Source organism: Gallus gallus, chromosome 10, assembly GCF_016699485.2.
Source record: "Gallus gallus isolate bGalGal1 chromosome 10, bGalGal1.mat.broiler.GRCg7b, whole genome shotgun sequence".
Taxonomy (NCBI): domain Eukaryota; kingdom Metazoa; phylum Chordata; class Aves; order Galliformes; family Phasianidae; genus Gallus; species Gallus gallus.
In genome coordinates this window covers 3,347,189-3,365,142 of record NC_052541.1, presented here as the reverse complement: position 1 = coordinate 3,365,142, position 17,954 = coordinate 3,347,189, and the positions used below count along the sequence as shown (strand labels likewise).

The 17,954-nt window shown below is 42.6% G+C and overlaps 1 protein-coding gene across 6 annotated transcripts in view; it reads right to left on the bottom strand.

Annotated features, from left to right (window-relative positions):
• Positions 1-17,954, bottom strand: part of SCAPER (S-phase cyclin A associated protein in the ER) — a 142,287-nt gene that overhangs the window by 6,263 nt on the left and 118,070 nt on the right. For all 6 annotated transcript variants that reach the window (XM_040706979.2, XM_025154119.3, XM_040706980.2 and 3 more), the window contains 2 exons: positions 15,387-15,624; positions 12,573-12,722 (listed from right to left, as the gene is read on the bottom strand). In XM_040706979.2, the coding sequence (XP_040562913.1) occupies positions 12,573-12,722; positions 15,387-15,624 (388 nt within the window). The remainder of the gene's footprint in view (positions 1-12,572; positions 12,723-15,386; positions 15,625-17,954) is intronic.

Genomic DNA, 17,954 nt, shown 5'->3' with positions numbered 1-17,954 from the left:
GCACAGGACAAGCAGTTCCAAGCTCTTTTCCTTTTCCACTTCACACTTCACCCCCCCCCCTACCCATTCTAAAAACACCACAGGTAATTAGTGTTCTCTTCTCAATTAAGCATCCCGGGCACAGCATTACCATTTGGGGTTTTCTTTTCAACTTTTTAACTACGATGTTAATGACATTAAAGATAGGAGAGTTCTATTTGAGAGCTGCTCGTTGTTTTAATCTGGTATTTATCACATGTGGAATCAATTTAATGACTTTAGCTCATTGTACTAATGCAGCTACTAAACCTGATACACTCCAGTATGTACTCCGAAACAGAAGTCATGAAACAGCTCCTATCTGGGAAAAACCTGCAGACATACGACCCTCCAACAGAGCACAAAGTACAGTCCACAACTCGACTCAGCAGACGACCAATAAAGAAAACAACTGAATGCCTCATCTATGACTTCTTCACAGTTGAAAAAGACTCCTCCCTATTTTTGTTTCTATTTCAGACAGTGACTTGTGTCTCCTTGCTGAATGGTCCCAGGGAGTTTTGCAGGCCTGGAACGCTCATCTCATAATATACCCCAATATGAGATACAAACTGCTTACTGAAAGGCAGCATAAGAATCCACGCCACGTGCTGGACTCCTAGAATTAATTAGCTTTTCTTGGTGCTCCCTCTCCAGCCTGAGAGTCAGATATGCCTGTCAGAAGTAACAAGATCCTAATTAAATCTCTGCATTTCTGTACAGCCACGCATTTCAGCACCTGCTTAACTTCAGATAGGTGCCCAGGGCCCATTCATATTTGCTTGCTGTTTTCTTTTTCTGAATTGAGACCTCTCTATCAAATTACTAAAAGCTATTATTTTTAATTGTTCCTCAGAGCAGGCAACTCCATGTTGCTGTTTTCTGTATTTTATTTAAAATGTTGCCCCCTGTTGAAATTAAGATGTTCATACCACCTTACTGTTTTTGCCTGAGCTTTGCTTAAATAGCACCCTCTGCTCTCCATGTACAAGCCTGCCCAGAATGCCAGAACATCCCTGGTGCTCTGCTGTGCTGAACTCAAGCAGCTTCTCCACTGCATAAACTGTTAGGAAGGCTGCACAATGTACACCCCTCTAACATCCAACTTAATTAGCAGGTGCTCACCCCTTCCCTAGCAGGCAGCTCCTGTTCCCATTTGCCCCTGAAGCACAACGACAGCCCTGATCCACGGAAGCTAATCTCTAAGGAAAGAATGATTCCTAATGTCTCTGAATGAAATCCACTTGTTTTTTTCTCAAGTTTATTTGGACCAATATTGACTGCACAGTATATTGCTTACCCATTAGCTGCAATTCTTCTAGCTGTGAAAGTCTGAAGCAGTATAAAAGTCAGTCTTTCCAAACAGGCTACAGTGACAAAAGCCAGCAATATGCCACACAGCACTTGAGCAATAAAAAAGGACAATCCATCAAAAAATTAAAAGCTCCTTGTAGCACTGGGGACGCAATAAAGTTGTGAAGGGAACTCATCATTCTGCTGGGAAAACAGGCTTACCCTGCCACTGAAATAAGGCTTCTGGCCACGCACCCGAGGTGACTGCTACAAGGCTACTCCATCCTGGATCCTACTGTCCTTCCCTGTATGCACACCACAACAGGTCCAGCGGCCTCCCTTTGCTTCCTGACACCTTGCAAAGCAGATCTTCACAGGACTGACAAGTTTGCTATGGAACTAATAAACCACAAGGGCCTAAACAACTTTGATTCGACTTCCTTCAGGTAGTGGAAGGAATGTGCAGCTCTTTCCTTTTCTGGGCAGCTCCAGAGATCCAAAATGAACTTTCTGTGGATCCTGGAGAATAAGAATCTGAATTCTGCTGCTCCCTTCCTTGCTCACGAGGACAGAGAGATAAACAGGGAGATAACTGCTTGCATACACTGTGGCAGCACTTGCAGGACAGCTACCAAGAGAAAAGTGTTTTGGTGAACATCTCACAGCCCTGTGTACCACATACAGCACATAAAACATGCATTTGAATCAATCTTTCCCTATATTCCTTTAACTATAAGCAAAAGATACAGCTACTTACGTGTGTATGTATGAATGCTGTTCAAAGCTGTGCTGTAAATCTCCCTAGCTAACAGGATTCTGCTTTACCGATTGGTAGACAGCAGCTACACGTCAAATTAGTCAAACCTCACCGAGTCAATGGCTAATTTTACAACAACATTAAAACAAGAACCCTGCAGTCTGTGGAACCATACCTGGGTAGTTGAGTTTATAAACATCCTACAGGTAACGACCAGAATTTTTACTGACAAATCTCAAACGTCACTCAGAAAGCTGAAAGAACGATTGCGTGTAAAAACACCCAACAAATATTACCCAAATCAAAGTAAACTGCTGATTCACGTGCTCCTTCCGACCTCCAACAGCCTGATTAGAGATGTACGTTTAGACACACACGACTCATTATTCAAGAGCCAGTAGTTCAATCAAACTGCCCTGTGAAGATCTACGTTTTTTAACCCCCTTTTTTCTTTTTTTAAGTATTTAAAAATTCTTTAGAAAGAAGTATTTTTGGTGACGATCCAAATCTCTGTGTCCAGCCTGTCAACGCATACTTTTTAGATGTCAAGTGTTTGAAAAAAGAGAAACTGAATTAAAAAGTCACCAGCAGCTCTCCAGAGATTAAAAGACTAAGATCCTAGAGTGGTTTTTAATGCTTCCAAGCAAATATGCTAAGAATTGTCAGATATTTTAATACATGTAACTAAAAAACAAGAAGAAGGTTCAGCCTTACATCATCTTCTCACTCCTGTGTGCTATCCGAGGTCAGCCCAGGATTACTGAAGCATGGTTTTTGCAGTGGTATTTTGTTGAGTTCTACTGATGGTTCCAGGTTCTAATTACTGAGAACTGCCTCTACCTTTGGAAAGCCACAGTGCATCATCAGCTGACCTGGAGAGCATGTCTAAAATCTGCAGGAGCATTTCCCATCTCTCCAATTATTTCCCCTGAGGTGCTGACATTGTGTAGTCATTGGACCAAGCGCCAGAGGTTGTAGTTCTTACATCAAATGAAAAGGGAGACAAAATTATCACACCAACGTGTGAACTGGAAACAGGAAAACGGGCTTGAATCTCAACTTGGTAAAGTTTAACAGCTCTCTGAGGGGCACTGCTGGTGGGTCCACAATCCTGTACAACCCGCTGCTCCAAACTTGGACACGGCCATTATAAACATTTGGATCTTAAAACTGTACCGTTGGTATGGGAACTGTGTTTCTTGTTTCTTTTCTTCTTTTCATTTCTATCAAAGTCAATTCTAATTTGTACAAACAGCTAAATGTTACTGAACTGGAACGCCGTGCATCTATCCTTTGTAACTACACGGAATACATCAAACGGTTAAAGGCTTTTGTTTGATGTAAGGTTATTTATAACTCGGTAAAAGGAATAAATCTTTATATTAGTAGTCCAGAGTTTCTCTTCAAAGTTAGATCTGCATTATTTCTTTGCTTCTATATAAACAGATCCCATACTGCTAGCATTCAATCAGTGGAATATGTCACCACTTAGACTCTTCTTCTGTTTTAAGGTCAAGCTCTTTTCTTTCCATTTTGCAGACTCCACTATTGGCAAGGCCCTGAGCAAAGCATGTTCTAAATTCCTTCTAACATCTGATCGGGAGGCAGAGCACCATTTCTGTGCAAAAATAACGTGCCAAAATTTCACATTCAAATTTTAAAATAAGAATTTGGTCTATTTGAAAAACATCACTGTTTACTTTCTTAGCATCACGCGTAAGCTTTCAGAGAGAAGTTATGCAGACAACAACGGTCAGAATTAATGTTTTTCTCCCTACAAACCATACTGTGAGCAGTGTCCTTCTAGAGCTAGCTCTATGGGTTAAGAACGGAGTGCTTTGTGGTGCTCTGTGCATACATGAGGAAAAAAAGTAATCACCTGAGCTGTTTTCATGTACACCCAAAACCATGCAAGCATTTCAGCTAGGACAACGGTAAATACGAGAACAGTGATGTATTTAGAAATGTAATAAAGTTTATCAATGGTGTTGCTTGGGGGAAGCCTGGAAAAAGTGTAAAATCCTGAAAAAATACCACTCAAAGTAACAACAAGGCACCTTAGGTAAAAGATAGTGAAACATACAGCAATTATATTCAGCAGAAAGCAAATAATATTAAACTGATCTTGTAAACGATCAGCCCCATTACAATGTGATGATGATGAGAAGAGAATGGAAACAATTCTAATATGCATTGAGGCTGTTTGGGCATTTAGCACATGCTGAGGCTGCAGGATGAACTAATAACCAAACACCTGAACCAGAAAGAGGAGTAAGGAAAAGCTTAACTCTGAAAACAACACCATTTTAGCATTTAACATATTAACATAAAAATATTTACCCGTGAGGGTGCAATCATGCTTAATGTTAAACATATATTAAGTACCTTGTTAAATTCCAGGGTACCATTACTTTCCAGAAAATGGAAAGCTTCATCGTTTCCAAAATACCCTAACAGTAGATTTATACATTTAAGTGTTGGACTAATCATTTTTTATTAGAAGAGCTTGCTATTATGCATCAAATCTATTGAGCAATACATTTATTCTGTAAGCTTAAACCTATCATGACACGTTTAGGTTAGATACTAGGAGGAATTTCTTCCCCCAGAGGGTGGTGATGTCCTGGAACAGGTTGCCCAAGGAGGCTGTGGATGCCCCATCCCTGGAGGCATTCAAGGCCAGGCTGGATGTGGCTCTGGGCAGCCTGGGCTGCTGCTTGGCGACCCTGCACATAGCAGGGGGTTGGAACTGGGTGAGCATGGTGGTCCTTTTCAACCCAGGCCCTTCTATGATTCTATGTCTCAGACCCTGAAATGTGATTTTGAACATTGAAATGATCAGAACTTGGCCTTGCAATCCTGCTTTTCCTCATTTAGAATCATACAACTGTTTGAGCTGGAAGGGACCTTTAAAAGCCATTTGGTCCAACTCCCCTGCAAGGAGCAGGAACACCCACAGCTCCATCAGGTGCTCAGAGCCTGGTCCAGCATCAGAGCTGAAACTGCACTGATGTGAATGAAGAATTCTTGATTTAAGGCCTACAGAGAACTGGACTTTAGCTGCAAGAAGTTCAAAATGACTTTTCAAAGAGCTTTCTGCCATCATCCTCGAGAGCAGAACTAGCTGGGTAAGAATCCCCAGAAGGTGTGAGTAAATAAAATATTACAGCCTAAAATGCTCTCTCTCAGCATTCTCCCTCTTCAAAAGCAACAAGCCTCTTCCGTCACACTCCAAAAAACCTACTTGCAAATGCAGTCTTACATTTTTTAATTACCAGCACATCTTGCTTTTTGGCTTTCACAATAAACACAGAGGCTTCTTAAAAATACCCAATCAACAATAAGAACTGTGAACCACATCGGGCCGTTTGACAGGCTGAGCTGGCTGAGAAAAGGCTTCAAAGAGCAAGAAAATGTACTCTTCTGTCACAAAAAAAATGTGCTACAATTTACCCATAACTAATAGCAGAGGTTTTCCATAGCATTCACTTATGCAAAACTTAATGCATTTTATTTTTTCTTTATATTTCAGCATCGCTTCAATCAAGCGATGCTCATTTGTTTGAGCTAAATATGACGACGTAGGTTTCTGAGACTTCTCTGGGTCTCTTGCAGGCTCCCTCCCTTAGAGCAGCAATTGTCAGCTGCTGGAGCCCAAAGCTGTGAACAGAAAGCAGGCTGAGGTCCTCTCTGTGTGGGGCACAGTCACTGGGGGGCTGCAGAGACTTAGAAAGGCTACAGTCCATGGGAGAAGAACAGGGAGTTCCTTCACACATGCTGCAAGACAGACAATAGTTCACAAGGCCCGATTAAAGATCTGCAGACTTCAGACTTTGTGTTAAGTTTTGGTGTGAAATTTAATTTCCATGGAAAGGAGAGACTGGCACGCTCGGTTAGAAAGAGGCAGAGCAAAGGGCAAGCATTGTGCAAGCCTGGGCAGCCATCGCTGCCAACGTATCTGCACTGGCCAAAGCCAAAATACACCAGGCCCAGGTCTCTGCTGAGAAGAAACTGCTTATTACACAGAACTGTGCCAAACTCTGTGGTGTGTTTCTGACGTGGACAAAAGTCCACTGGGGATTAAGCTGAGACCACCAAGCTCTCTCTCTTCCTGACCCAAGATTAGAACATAGATCATCAGAGGCTGCAACACGGGACAGTTGCTCTCTCCGGGCCTCTCCATCTTGAAGTTATGAGCTGTGCTTTAAGGCTGTAGAAGCACTGCTTTTGGTGGCATTAGGAGCCACGTTTATTCTTTGCTTTTTGCAGTTTGAAATGAGACAATAAGTCCAAGTGCTTTCATTTCTCCTACCAACTCCTGTACACCCTCTCCTGCTCCTACAGGAATCAGCCTTTGCAAACTGAAACTAAATACGACCAATTTCATTGTAAGTCTTCGCCCACATTACATTTCCTTCCCTGCAGCCTCTCAAAACACAAAACCAAGAAGAGGTACGGGATGCATTTTGGAGCAACAGAAATACAATTAAAACACACAGTGTGAAATAGGCAGTCCCTGTGCTCGCCTTGTATTTTATGTGCGTTGTCATCGATGGCTCTGCAAACGTTGTTGTTTATCAGGAAGCTCAAATAACAGTGGAGGTGTCTGACAAATCGCCCAAGAGGCATTTCCACTTTTCTGTCTCGTGAGGAATGCCAGCTTTTCTGAAAACATCTTGCTTAAGTGAATTGATGGGGGCTGACTGTGTAAGATTGATAGGGAAAAAAGCACACGTTACGGAGTTGTTTAATTTACTGCATTTTAAGATGCTGAGTTTAATCCTCAGGGTTTTTATTGCTCACAAGCTGCAGTGCTCCTAAATGGCAGCCCGGGCTACAACTTCACATGAATTGCTCACTGAAATCAGCTATGCCACAGAGTGTTATTATTATTTTTAATTCAAACTCAAAGTTTTCAAGGGCTTTACCTGGAAAGACTTAACTTCAACATGAATTCCATACCCCTAAAAAAATACTTCCTTACTATTTACGTTCAAGTATGGCCGTTTACTACACAGTAACTACCAATTCCTGCATCTTTATTCCCATTCTACTTTTAGAAACCCCCATTTGCCAGATTAAAATCATTCCAGTCCCAGCACAGCCCCCTAAGAACACAAGCAATGGAAGTTTAATGATAGCAGACAGTAAACTCCCACGGAACCCCTGAATAGGATTTTTATAAACTATCCTTCTAAGTTTCCCTGTTTTTCCAGCTTCCAAGTCTGTGATCTCTACGTTTTAAAACTACTTTTCCTTCTTCATGCTAACACTCGATCAAACCGGCCACACACTGAACCTCAGTGAAAGCAAACACTTTCAGCTGCACAGAGCAACTCACCTAAAGATGGCAGTTTGTAATCTGAAGTCATTCTGTACGTGTCCTTTATAACCTGGCAGCACTTGTAGCCACACTTATGGCACATCTCATATACGTATATATGTGATGTGTTAATCAACTTTGAGCTCACACACACCCTGCTTGATGAGGAATAAAACGCTCTGCTGTTTTATGATAGAAATAATATTTGTAACAAAAGAAATGCTAAAAAGTCAGGAAATGTAACGATAAAGCAGTCATTTAAAATAAAAAAGAGGACTGACTCTCTGTAAGAAGCACTCCTTGGGACCTTCTATTGGCTTTTCTTTGTGATGCCCATGAGTAATAAATGCCATGACTGTTTGTGAACTGTGCCTTCCATACAACTCCTTCATTTCTTTGAGCATTTTATTTATACCTGTGACACTACTTCACGACGCTACCTGTTTTTAAGACAGGAGAAAATCCTTTCCCCAAATACCCCGTAATCTCATTGCTCCTTATGCCTGTAAGTGAAGCAAGATGGCATGCCTGAAACAGGCTCTACAACACACTCTCCATGGCTGTACAACACGGATAAATTCCCCGTGAGTGAACAACTATCGAATTCAACTGTACTTCTGTTTTCAAAGATTATTCAATATTAACATTTCAATTATTCCCAAATCCGTGTGCTGTACCTATGGGCACAGCTGTCTAGAGATAAAGGGTTTGGAAGGACAGACAAATAAGTTAGTTCAACTAATGCAAGTGCAAGACAAACTTTCTGGGATGAAATCCCTTCCTCAAAGACACATGGTTTGCATAATTCCTTTTCTTTCCAATTGCATTGGTTACCTCAGTAAAAGTTCTTAACTGTATCTACAAAACAGAATAAAATAAAACATGTAAAGCTGCATTCACCTCTCCTGAGCTCCCTGACAGAAGTGTTACGTTCTGCAGTGCACTAAAAATACGTATTTTTAGTCCAACAATTTAGAAGCATAAAGTCCCCTTCCACACAAGTGCCAGAAGCTGGTGAGATTCTGCCGGAGCACTCTATAAATACGTGGTCTGTCAAACAGGAAAAGAAAAAAAAAAGAAGGAAAAAAGCTCTTTTTATTTAAATAAGTTGCACAATCCAGCATTGCAAACAATGCAACTTCCTTCAGAGCCTGCCAGACGAGGTCCCGAGTCGGAGGATCTGATTTGCGATGACTTCTCAAATGAAAAATATTTGCTAAGTGCAATGAATATGGAAAGATTTCTATTCCCAGTACAGCAATGTAAAAGCAGCCAAATCATCTGTCATTCATGTTAATTTAATTACGGGACCACATTCAATTATCCAATATAATATGTAAATGAAACGAGCTGACAGCACATGCTAATTATAGTCACTGCGATAATTAAATCGAAGAAAGGGAATAAAAACGTAATGGGATAGGATATTTTTAATTAACAAGAACGTTTTAATTAGCAGCTGTAGCCCCACAGCGTGACGGACTTATCCCGAGATTGGACATTATTCTTACGGTGGTCGGGCTGCCCATCCCTGCCCTCGGCACCATGGGACCCGTTTGGGATGCTAATAGATGAAGGGGCTGCCACCAAAGTGAACCCAAGGCCTGGCTTGCTCTGCAGGCGCCCGCCGCAGCCGAGCCCCCGTCCTGCACAACGAGGGCTGTCTATCGCTATCGTAAACACAAGTTCACGTGCCGAGACAAAACAGACAGCGCCGTTTAGGCATGACTAATGATGCCGAGGCATTTAAAATATTAAAGGAACACTTTGCTTTCTGAAATTTTCGGTTTCATAACTGATTTATTTCCCCGGCGACGGCAGCCGCCTTGAAAAGGTTCTTTGGACGTTAAAACGAAGTACAGAAAAGAAAGGGAAGGAGTATCGCCGGTATATTGTATGTGAGCAGTCAGCAAAATCAAAGTCTTGCTAAAATAAACACAGCAAGCACTATCAAAACACTTTGGAATGCATTCCTTAGCAATGCACTGTCCTCGTCGCTCCTCGACAGAACCATTTGGGCCTGGGCTGATGGTAGGACGTGGCAGCCCAGCCACAGACCAGCACACGTGTGCAGGACCCACTGCAGGGCTGCCAGCAGCACAGAGTGCTAAGAAAAGAATCCAACTCGTGCTTTTACCTCCCAACTAACTGTAAAGAGCTGCACAGATCCTACACTGCTTACTGAATATACGATGTTCTTAGAGGATTTTACTCTATGAGCGTGAAATACTTTGGAAATTGTCCTTTTGTTTGACTCCATAGTAGTAATAATTAGCTTCAAATCACAGCACTGCTTCAGAAGCTCCATGTTCAGGTTGGCAGACTGTAAAATCTCTTAATTTTTTTTGTTTTTTAAAGAAATCTATTCTCTAAATTGCACACTTCTGAATAATGAATGCCCTTCTTCCCTTTATCTCAGCGTGCCTTTGGGGTACTTTATCCGTTCACGTGGCTGGACAGAGGTGCAGCAGAAGCTGTAAGTAACAGGTTTTTTTTTGTGAGTTCAAAGGAATGAAAGCTTACACAGCTTTGTAATAAGGGATAGAAATTTAGAGAGGAAAAGACCTATTTAAACAGCAAGCAATTCAAACAAAAATGCATTTGACTTCAAGAATGATGCGAGTTTGCTGCGAAATACATTAGTTATTGTTAAAAAGTCTGTTCCAGTAGTAACTAAAAGGAGCTACCAGGCACTATGGAAGTTTGGCTTCATTGCTCAAGTCCCATGGATCTATTTTTACGATGCAGTTCTTTCCAGGATTTGAAGCCTGCTCCGTGAAAGCTTTCACTGTGAGACCCATTTTTTATCTTTAGCAGCACTCTGCGAATGATCCACAGTGAAAGAAAAAAAAATGGGAAGCTCAGAACGTAGCAAAAAAAATGAAAGCATGAGGGAATTCATAGGAAGCACTTCCCATTTCAGTCAGGGCATCCTATCTTTATTGGAAGTCACAACACTAACGGCACCTGAGAATGATGACCTGCTTAGTAGCAAACGATGGCATGCTTGGCAGTAAAAGCAAAAATACTGTTGTATAAGCTTCCCTATGTTTTATGAGTATCTGATTGAGTAAGATTCTGCCTTTTTGGAACGTTAGCAATGCTGTCAGGAACAGCACAATCACTCCAATAGGAATAACAGGGGAATAACACAGGAGTCTGTGGTGGGCAGAACAGTCCTCCAGCACTGTTCATTCTCATCAAGTACTGTCGTGGACAGCATTCTGATGAACAAAAATGCTGCTCTCTCATTGACAAGCTAGGAAACAGGAATATCACATCCCAAAAGTTCTGCAGATAGCACCACCGAAGCAAACCACCATCAGACCGCATTCAGCGCATGGGAAGTACCACCCTACCATGGTCATTTAACCAGAGACCTAAAGCTGTCTCACGGAGCTGCCAAAGCTGCCTTTTAGTCTCAAAAACTAACTCGGTTCAGGGGCAGATTAGTGACAGCACATGACCCCAACCACAGGCACACGCAGAAGGCTCCAAGACACTGAGATTAGCAGTGGGAAGGATGCCCGCAGAACGACACATGATGCACACACTTTGTCTCCTGACTGCAGCCACACGGGCAGCTGCTGCCATGGCACTGTGCCGGGCTCCTGCTGCTGGACCTCTGCCCCAGGTCAGAGTGCAGAGCAGTGACAGGCACTGCAGTGTGCTCCACAGGCACTGCTGGTAGGAAATCCCTCTGCTGTGCTACTCCTGGCACATTTATAGCTGCATGTCCTCTTAGCAATAAATCACAGCTGTTTATACTTGCGTGCCAGAAAAGAAATTTTGAAACTGTGGAGAAAAACCAACGCTGTCTGCTGGTACCCCCTGGATGCCAGCACAACTGCTGGTGCAGCAGTGAGGATGAGAGAACTGCGGTGGTGTCACGTGGATTTTCAAAATGACCACACTGAGGAGAGTCCTGCCCACAGGCGGCCCCCGTTCCTGACAGGCTCCAGGCTGTACTGTGAGCTTTGGGGCCCTGACAGTGTGTGTGCTGGTAGCAGCGCCTCTGTACCCTGAGTGGGATTTGGCTCCACCAGGAAGGAAGGCTGCAGGATCCTCCCTCAGGTTCTGTGGCCAAAACCACAGAAACGTTACTATATATTATGTGATTACAGAATATTTTTGACAGCACTTTCAACTTTAGGATATTAGAACGTTCCAATTACAGGCAAAAACTGTGGACAGCTTTTCTCTAACCTCTGCTGACAAGTTGAGCCACTTCTTTCTTCTGCTGTTCCATTTAACTGGTGGAACCTAAGCTGCTCATCCTGCACCCCCATCCAAAGGCTGAACAAAAATGGGAACCAGCTAAGCATGGTGAGAGGAAAAAAAAACAAATAACTTCACAAAATTGAATCATACCAAAGATGGAGGCACCGTACCACACCTTCCACATATCCAATTGAATCATACCAAAGATGGAGGCACCGTACCACACCTTCCACATATCCAGAGTCAGGGTCACAGAAGTAAACAGCAAGTGCCAGCGCCCGCCGTGCCAGCACCCCTGAGATGCTGTGTGTGATCTGAGGAAACTGGGAGTCTTTTAAAACCAAAGTATTCAGAAAACATTTTGAAGATTTGCACCTGGGTTATTGTATAAGGCATTTTCATTAGCATGAGAAGTCTCAGAGTCCATTAACAGAAGTGAACAACAATCAAGGAAGCTAGATAGGGATTTCTACTGTCTGTTTGACAGAGTATTTGCTTTACTTCTGGAAAGATACAAGAAGGTTTAAATTTAAAAGAGCTTTCTGGATACCCAGGCACACAACTGCATTGGCTTCTGAGGACATGCCTTCATGGCACACTAGCTTTGCTGTCTTTACAAGGCTGTACTTGGGCACCACAGCTGCCCAATCAAGCTGACAAGAAGTTAACTTGGAATTAGAAATATTATTTGCTGAGTATATCTTGGCAGAGAGTGAGTTCAGTTATGATCAACACGAGGTCACCGTTGTCGTCTGTGTAAGAACAGAATTTGCTCACGGCCACATAAAACTGCAGTATTTTCCCTGTAACTTCAGCTAAGATTTTGTAAACGCACACATTCACGTTCATAGGAATCCCAAGCTCTTCAAAACAGTGTTGAGGGGGTTTGTTTTTTTTTTGAGGGATCCGTGACTGAACGTACACTTGATAACTTCTGATCCCGCTTTCCATTTGCCTTACCTGGTTATCTGTGTTGTTTACAGTAAAATAGCCCACACAAATAATGACTTCATGTAGCAATCCTTCACAGGTATGCTGGGAGCAGTACCACAGCAACGAGCTGATAATATGGCGGAATGCAAGGGACAGTCCTTCAGCACCAACAATAGACTGAAAAAAAGGTAAAGAAACAGAAATTACACCCTAGTAGCGTGTTATAGAAATTACATGCATCACAACGCATCAGTGACACAAATGTGGGGGGAAGTACTGACTCCATTCTTGGCTGCAGTGAGATTTTTCAGAGGAGGATAGAATCAGATCTCTTATTTCATCCAGTAGCTCGCACTGACAACTGGACCGTAACATTAAAAGCCAGACAAATGAGAGTACATTCAAACTCTGAAGGGACACAGGAAAACTGGATTCTGCTTGGTTGACATGCAGTGTAGCATTAAGTTGACTGTTCCATTTGACTTACATTATACGTTCCAGGAAAACTTAATGCTAATGATATTTCCTAGTAAGCAGCAAAAGAAAGCACATCATTTTTGCAGAAGAGCAAGATGCATTTTGCATTAATAACTCCTGCTCCGAATGGAATACGATGATTAATAAGTAATTACTTTGCAAACATGAAAAAAAAGTTAGAAACATCCAAAAAGAAGAGAACATTCAGCTGTACAGCTTTTTGGGATACTTTTAAGAAGTAGTCAAATCGCTGTAGTGTGGGGATGCTGAATTAGATTTTATCTGCACAGCCTACAGCCTCTATTTAATAAACATGTCAAACAGACAGAACGACACAAGGTCAAAGGGGAAAACTAAAGCACAAAGAATGAGCATGACAGTCTACTAACTCTAATGAAATAGCAATGCAGGCCTGTGAGAAAATTTCTTTCATTTGGGAGTTCTCTTCCTTTCATATCTTGCAGCCTGCATTAACTACATCTACATAAATCCCACTCTGCAGTACAGTTTAGCCTCAGAGTACTGAGAATCTCCACCCAGGAAAAGCAGAATCCTTGAGAATTAAACCAGACTCAGCTGTGGCTGTTTCTCCATCTCGAATCTCAAGCATCTCACTAAACCAGGGTGCTTTCAAATCCTACCCCACAGCTGTGACCATCTACCACCATCAGGTAAATGCCACGTTCCTATGCCACCCTTCTTCAATTAGGGCAGTCCACGCATGCTGTGACCTGGCACTCTGGGCTAAACCCTCCCCGATAACAACAGGTCAAAGGGCACCTGAGTTTGTGTATAGAAGTTAAACTAATTTTTCAAGGAAACTATGCTTCCTTTTTAGCTAGAATTAATATCAGCTCAGGACCCTGTGTTGTTTCTCACTACCATCTTTCAATTGTTTAGACTGTCAAATTAAATTAAATATATACCCACGAGCCATCTGTGCTAATACAAACTCAAGAATACCAGAGCTCCTCTGTTCATCAGAAAACCCCACTCTAGGGCCCTACTATTACACGATAAAACTCTTCCTTCAAGATAACAATCTGACTGCATAAACTATGCTCCTTCCCTCCGCTGTCTGCTCCTGCCCACAGGGTCAGGACGGGCACTAATTGGCCTCAGGTGTACGCTGAGTTTTAATGCTACAGAGCCAAACCCTGCTGTTACAGAGGAACGGATGACTGCTGAGACTACACATGTGCCCACCGTGCCATAAGACAGCTCAGCACGCACTTCCCTGGGTGCGCCTCTGTATCAGTGCACTGAAGGAAATCACTCACCCAGTTTGTTTCCTATGACATGTTATGCAGCAACAAACCTTCCATCTCAGAATAAGAGCTACCGGGCCCGCTGTAAAGAAGAGCTGCTTCGATTTACAGAAAGAAATGGGAGTTAATGGTGCACGTAAGAGTTGTTTCACGTGGAACTCCAATAAACAGTTTGTGTCCCATAAAAAAAAAACTACTGACTGCATGGATCCCCCAGCTGCATCTATACAGATGTACGCAGTTAGATGTAAGCTTGCTGCTAAATGGACTACAAATTAGAAATACAAACTGAAGGAGACACGAAATTCTCTACTCCTGCAAAGCTCTTGCTGGTTCTAACACATTTCAGATGAAGGCTATGGTCCAGTCTATACACAGGTTACACAATAAATGAAACAGAAACCTGTCTGATGAATGGTATGAGAATGCTGTTATTAAATGTGTTTTAGCAAAGCAATGCTTTCTGCCAGGTGCTTTGCATTAACAAAATAAAAGCTCTGCCGATTCATCTGAGAGGTATTTTACAGATTCTTAGCATGGCCAAATGGTTCCTTTACCACTAATAGGTAAGAAAAGACTCCTTTAATTTCAACGAATAATCAATGATGAAAAAATAAAGTTTCCACTTTTTGCCGATAAAACTTGACTTTGAGAAGAAGTTCAGATACCAAATGATTTTCAGCTTGAGATGTACAGTGCAAGCAGCCACTGAAAGCACTCAGAAGTGAGAATCATGGTTATAACACAAGCCCCTTCTCACCAGAAGAATTTACTTCTTGCTCTTAAACAAAAATTTAATAAACAAATAAATATATAAAATAAAGCCCCCCAAAAGCAAAATATGATGCTGCAGAATAGGGTTGCTTTTTTATGAATACAAGTAGTAATGGATCGGGTTCAGCATTTCATGTATTGCAAAGTTCACACTTTGGTTATACCCATTAGCCATAGAGAAGAAATAGCAATTAGTAGTTTTGTGCACAAGAAAACAGACAACTCACAAAATAACTAAGACCCTGCAGATGGAAGTCAGCCCAAAACACACACAGTCATTAATACTTTCAACACAAAGCAAAAGCTGTAAGACGTCTGTTACCTGGAAAGCAGGCAGATCAAGAACCGCAAAGCTATTGAAGAAACGTAAACTCTGAATGGCAACCTGGATTGTGTTCTCTGCATAGCTGTCTTTAGGACTGGCTGTGTTTGGATCTGAAATTGTGCCGTGGAAAAGAACGCAGTACAGCATATGCAGGACTCCAACCAGATCCGTAGCCTGAAGAACCGCCGTTAGTCCTGTGGGATCCTGACGTGTACTGTCAAATATGTTCCAAGATCTGTCAAAGAAACATTAAACCGCCTGAAAAGAGGAGCAGCACACACTTCACTCGCCCAGGGTGAAGCAGATATAAGGGAAATGTTAGAGCACAAGGAAACTGCTGAAAAGGAAAACAGCCCGATGTCTAATATGTCAAGAATCCACAATATTTCCACAAAATTATTTCAATAATCCAGGCACCGTCTCTTGCTCTCCTTAATTACAGCGCTGCTATACTCTTTAAATATCTTTCTCCACATCCTGGTGTCTTTGTTTCCCAACTGGGTTGATGATGCCAATGCGAGACCATGCAGAAGTCGGCCAGCTCTCAGGTCAGAGAGCCGGGGGCACTCCTGGGGGATCCACGCAGGCCGCCCCTGTGGCCAGCAGCCCACTGCCATCCTTCCACCCAACACAGAGAGGTGGGAGCACAGCCTGTGCCTCTCCTGCCTTGGGGATGAATGGTGGGCACAGGGGCAGACGTGCTGCTGATGAAGCAAAAGCAGTTACCCAGACCAGACAATCTTAATGAAATCGTTCTGCAGGAATCTGAGAATGAAGTGGTCAAGCAGTTAGCAAAACACTACTACTTATTTCCATCAGATGCTATTATGGAAGGCTGTACGGGAGCAAGACAGAAGGCTGGAATGCTTGATGCAAGGAAGTCACAAGTAGTGAAATCTAAGACTACTGCTACTTTGGAGGTTAAGTGCAAAAACAAAAAGCACACAAAATAATCCAACAAGGTTTCACAAGGTTTCATAGAATCACAGAACTGCAGGGGTTGGAAGGGACCTCTACACATCATCAAGTCCAGCCCCTGCTAACGCGGGTTCCCCACAGCAGGTCACACAGGTAGGCATCCAGATGGGTCCTGACTATCTCTTAGAGAAGGAGATATGTATTTCAAGTGCTAATCTGAACTGTCATGTAAACCAGCTGAACTGCACTGTGGAAGCACAGTGGGTCTGTGTAAGTAATCACAGGAAGCACTGAAACGCTGGGATACAACAAGCAGTGACACTGAGTATATGGTGCATCAACTTTACCTCATATACTGTGTTAGCATCTTAAAAAAGAAAAGAAAAAAAAGGAAAAGGGAAAAGAAAGAAATGTCAATATCAGAAGCAACTATCTTCTTTTTTTCTGTTATTAAGGGAAAACAGCACAGGTGATATGATATATATGAAAGGTAAAAGGGCAAACTAGGTAAGAGTATCTTTCCCCTTTATATAAACCAAAAGGAAAGTAAATGGGAGAACAGGGAATAAAGAGACAGGCTGGAAACAAGATCCATCTAACACCGTCTGTAACTCTGAAGACCTTGGGTTACTACAGAAAGGACTGGACCGTCAGAGGACTGAGAGCACTCCTGCTGACCAGGATCAGCGAACTTTCTTTGACCAGAAGAGCTCAATGCAGCCCTTCCAGTACTCGTCTCAGCAGCAGCTTGCATCTGCCTGTGCACCAATCCGGGTGAACAGTCAGGCAGTATTTGGGCTGTACACAGCTCGCTGTGTTGGCACACATCTGCTTTCATCACTGCTGTCTCACATCTCCACATTTAGAAAGCAGTTACCTCAGATGAACGCTATCACTTTGCATCAGTTAGGTCACCTGTGTAGGGAATGATTTTATCAGAAACAAGCATGTAGGGGTACCACTTCTTCTAAATCACTTTCTATTTACAGTCTGTGCATGGCTGATGTGACTGAAAAGCTTCACGTGCAGCATCCTCTGCTGACGTGCCAAGATTTCATTCATGTCCCAGTCCAACTTCAGTGATACCTACGTTGTACAAACATCCCATCAAACCACCTCTGCACAAAGTCTGAAAGAAGCAACCAGATCTTCAGTAAGATAGAGGAAGAACACAAGGAGGTACCACATCTGCTCTCCCATCAGTACCTGGGTGCTGTGTGGGTGCCCCACCTGTGCCAGTCAGCACCAGCCAAGCACTGCGACCACTGCAGAACTCAGAGCTAGAGCCCCGTGCAGCTGAGTTCATGCCAGTTTCCAAAGCTGGTATGACTACTGAATGCTGGCTGCCTTTAATAACCAACTTGGACTCAGAAGGATCCCTAAAGGGGCTCTGCCACAAACCCAGCCACAGCAGTGCTTCAGAAGGCCCCGGCACAGGATTTGCTCAAAATACGTGCAGTAACATTCAAAACACAGCATAAAGTACAGTCAAATGATGATTAAAATGATGATTTAATGCCACTTACCTTCTGCAAGAGAAGCAGCAAAAATAGCTTGTGGTTTGTTACACTCAACAGTCCTAGCATCTACATTGCAAAGAATAAATAAAAAGGAAAAAGTCCTGGAGCTCTACGTTTGCTTTGTGTG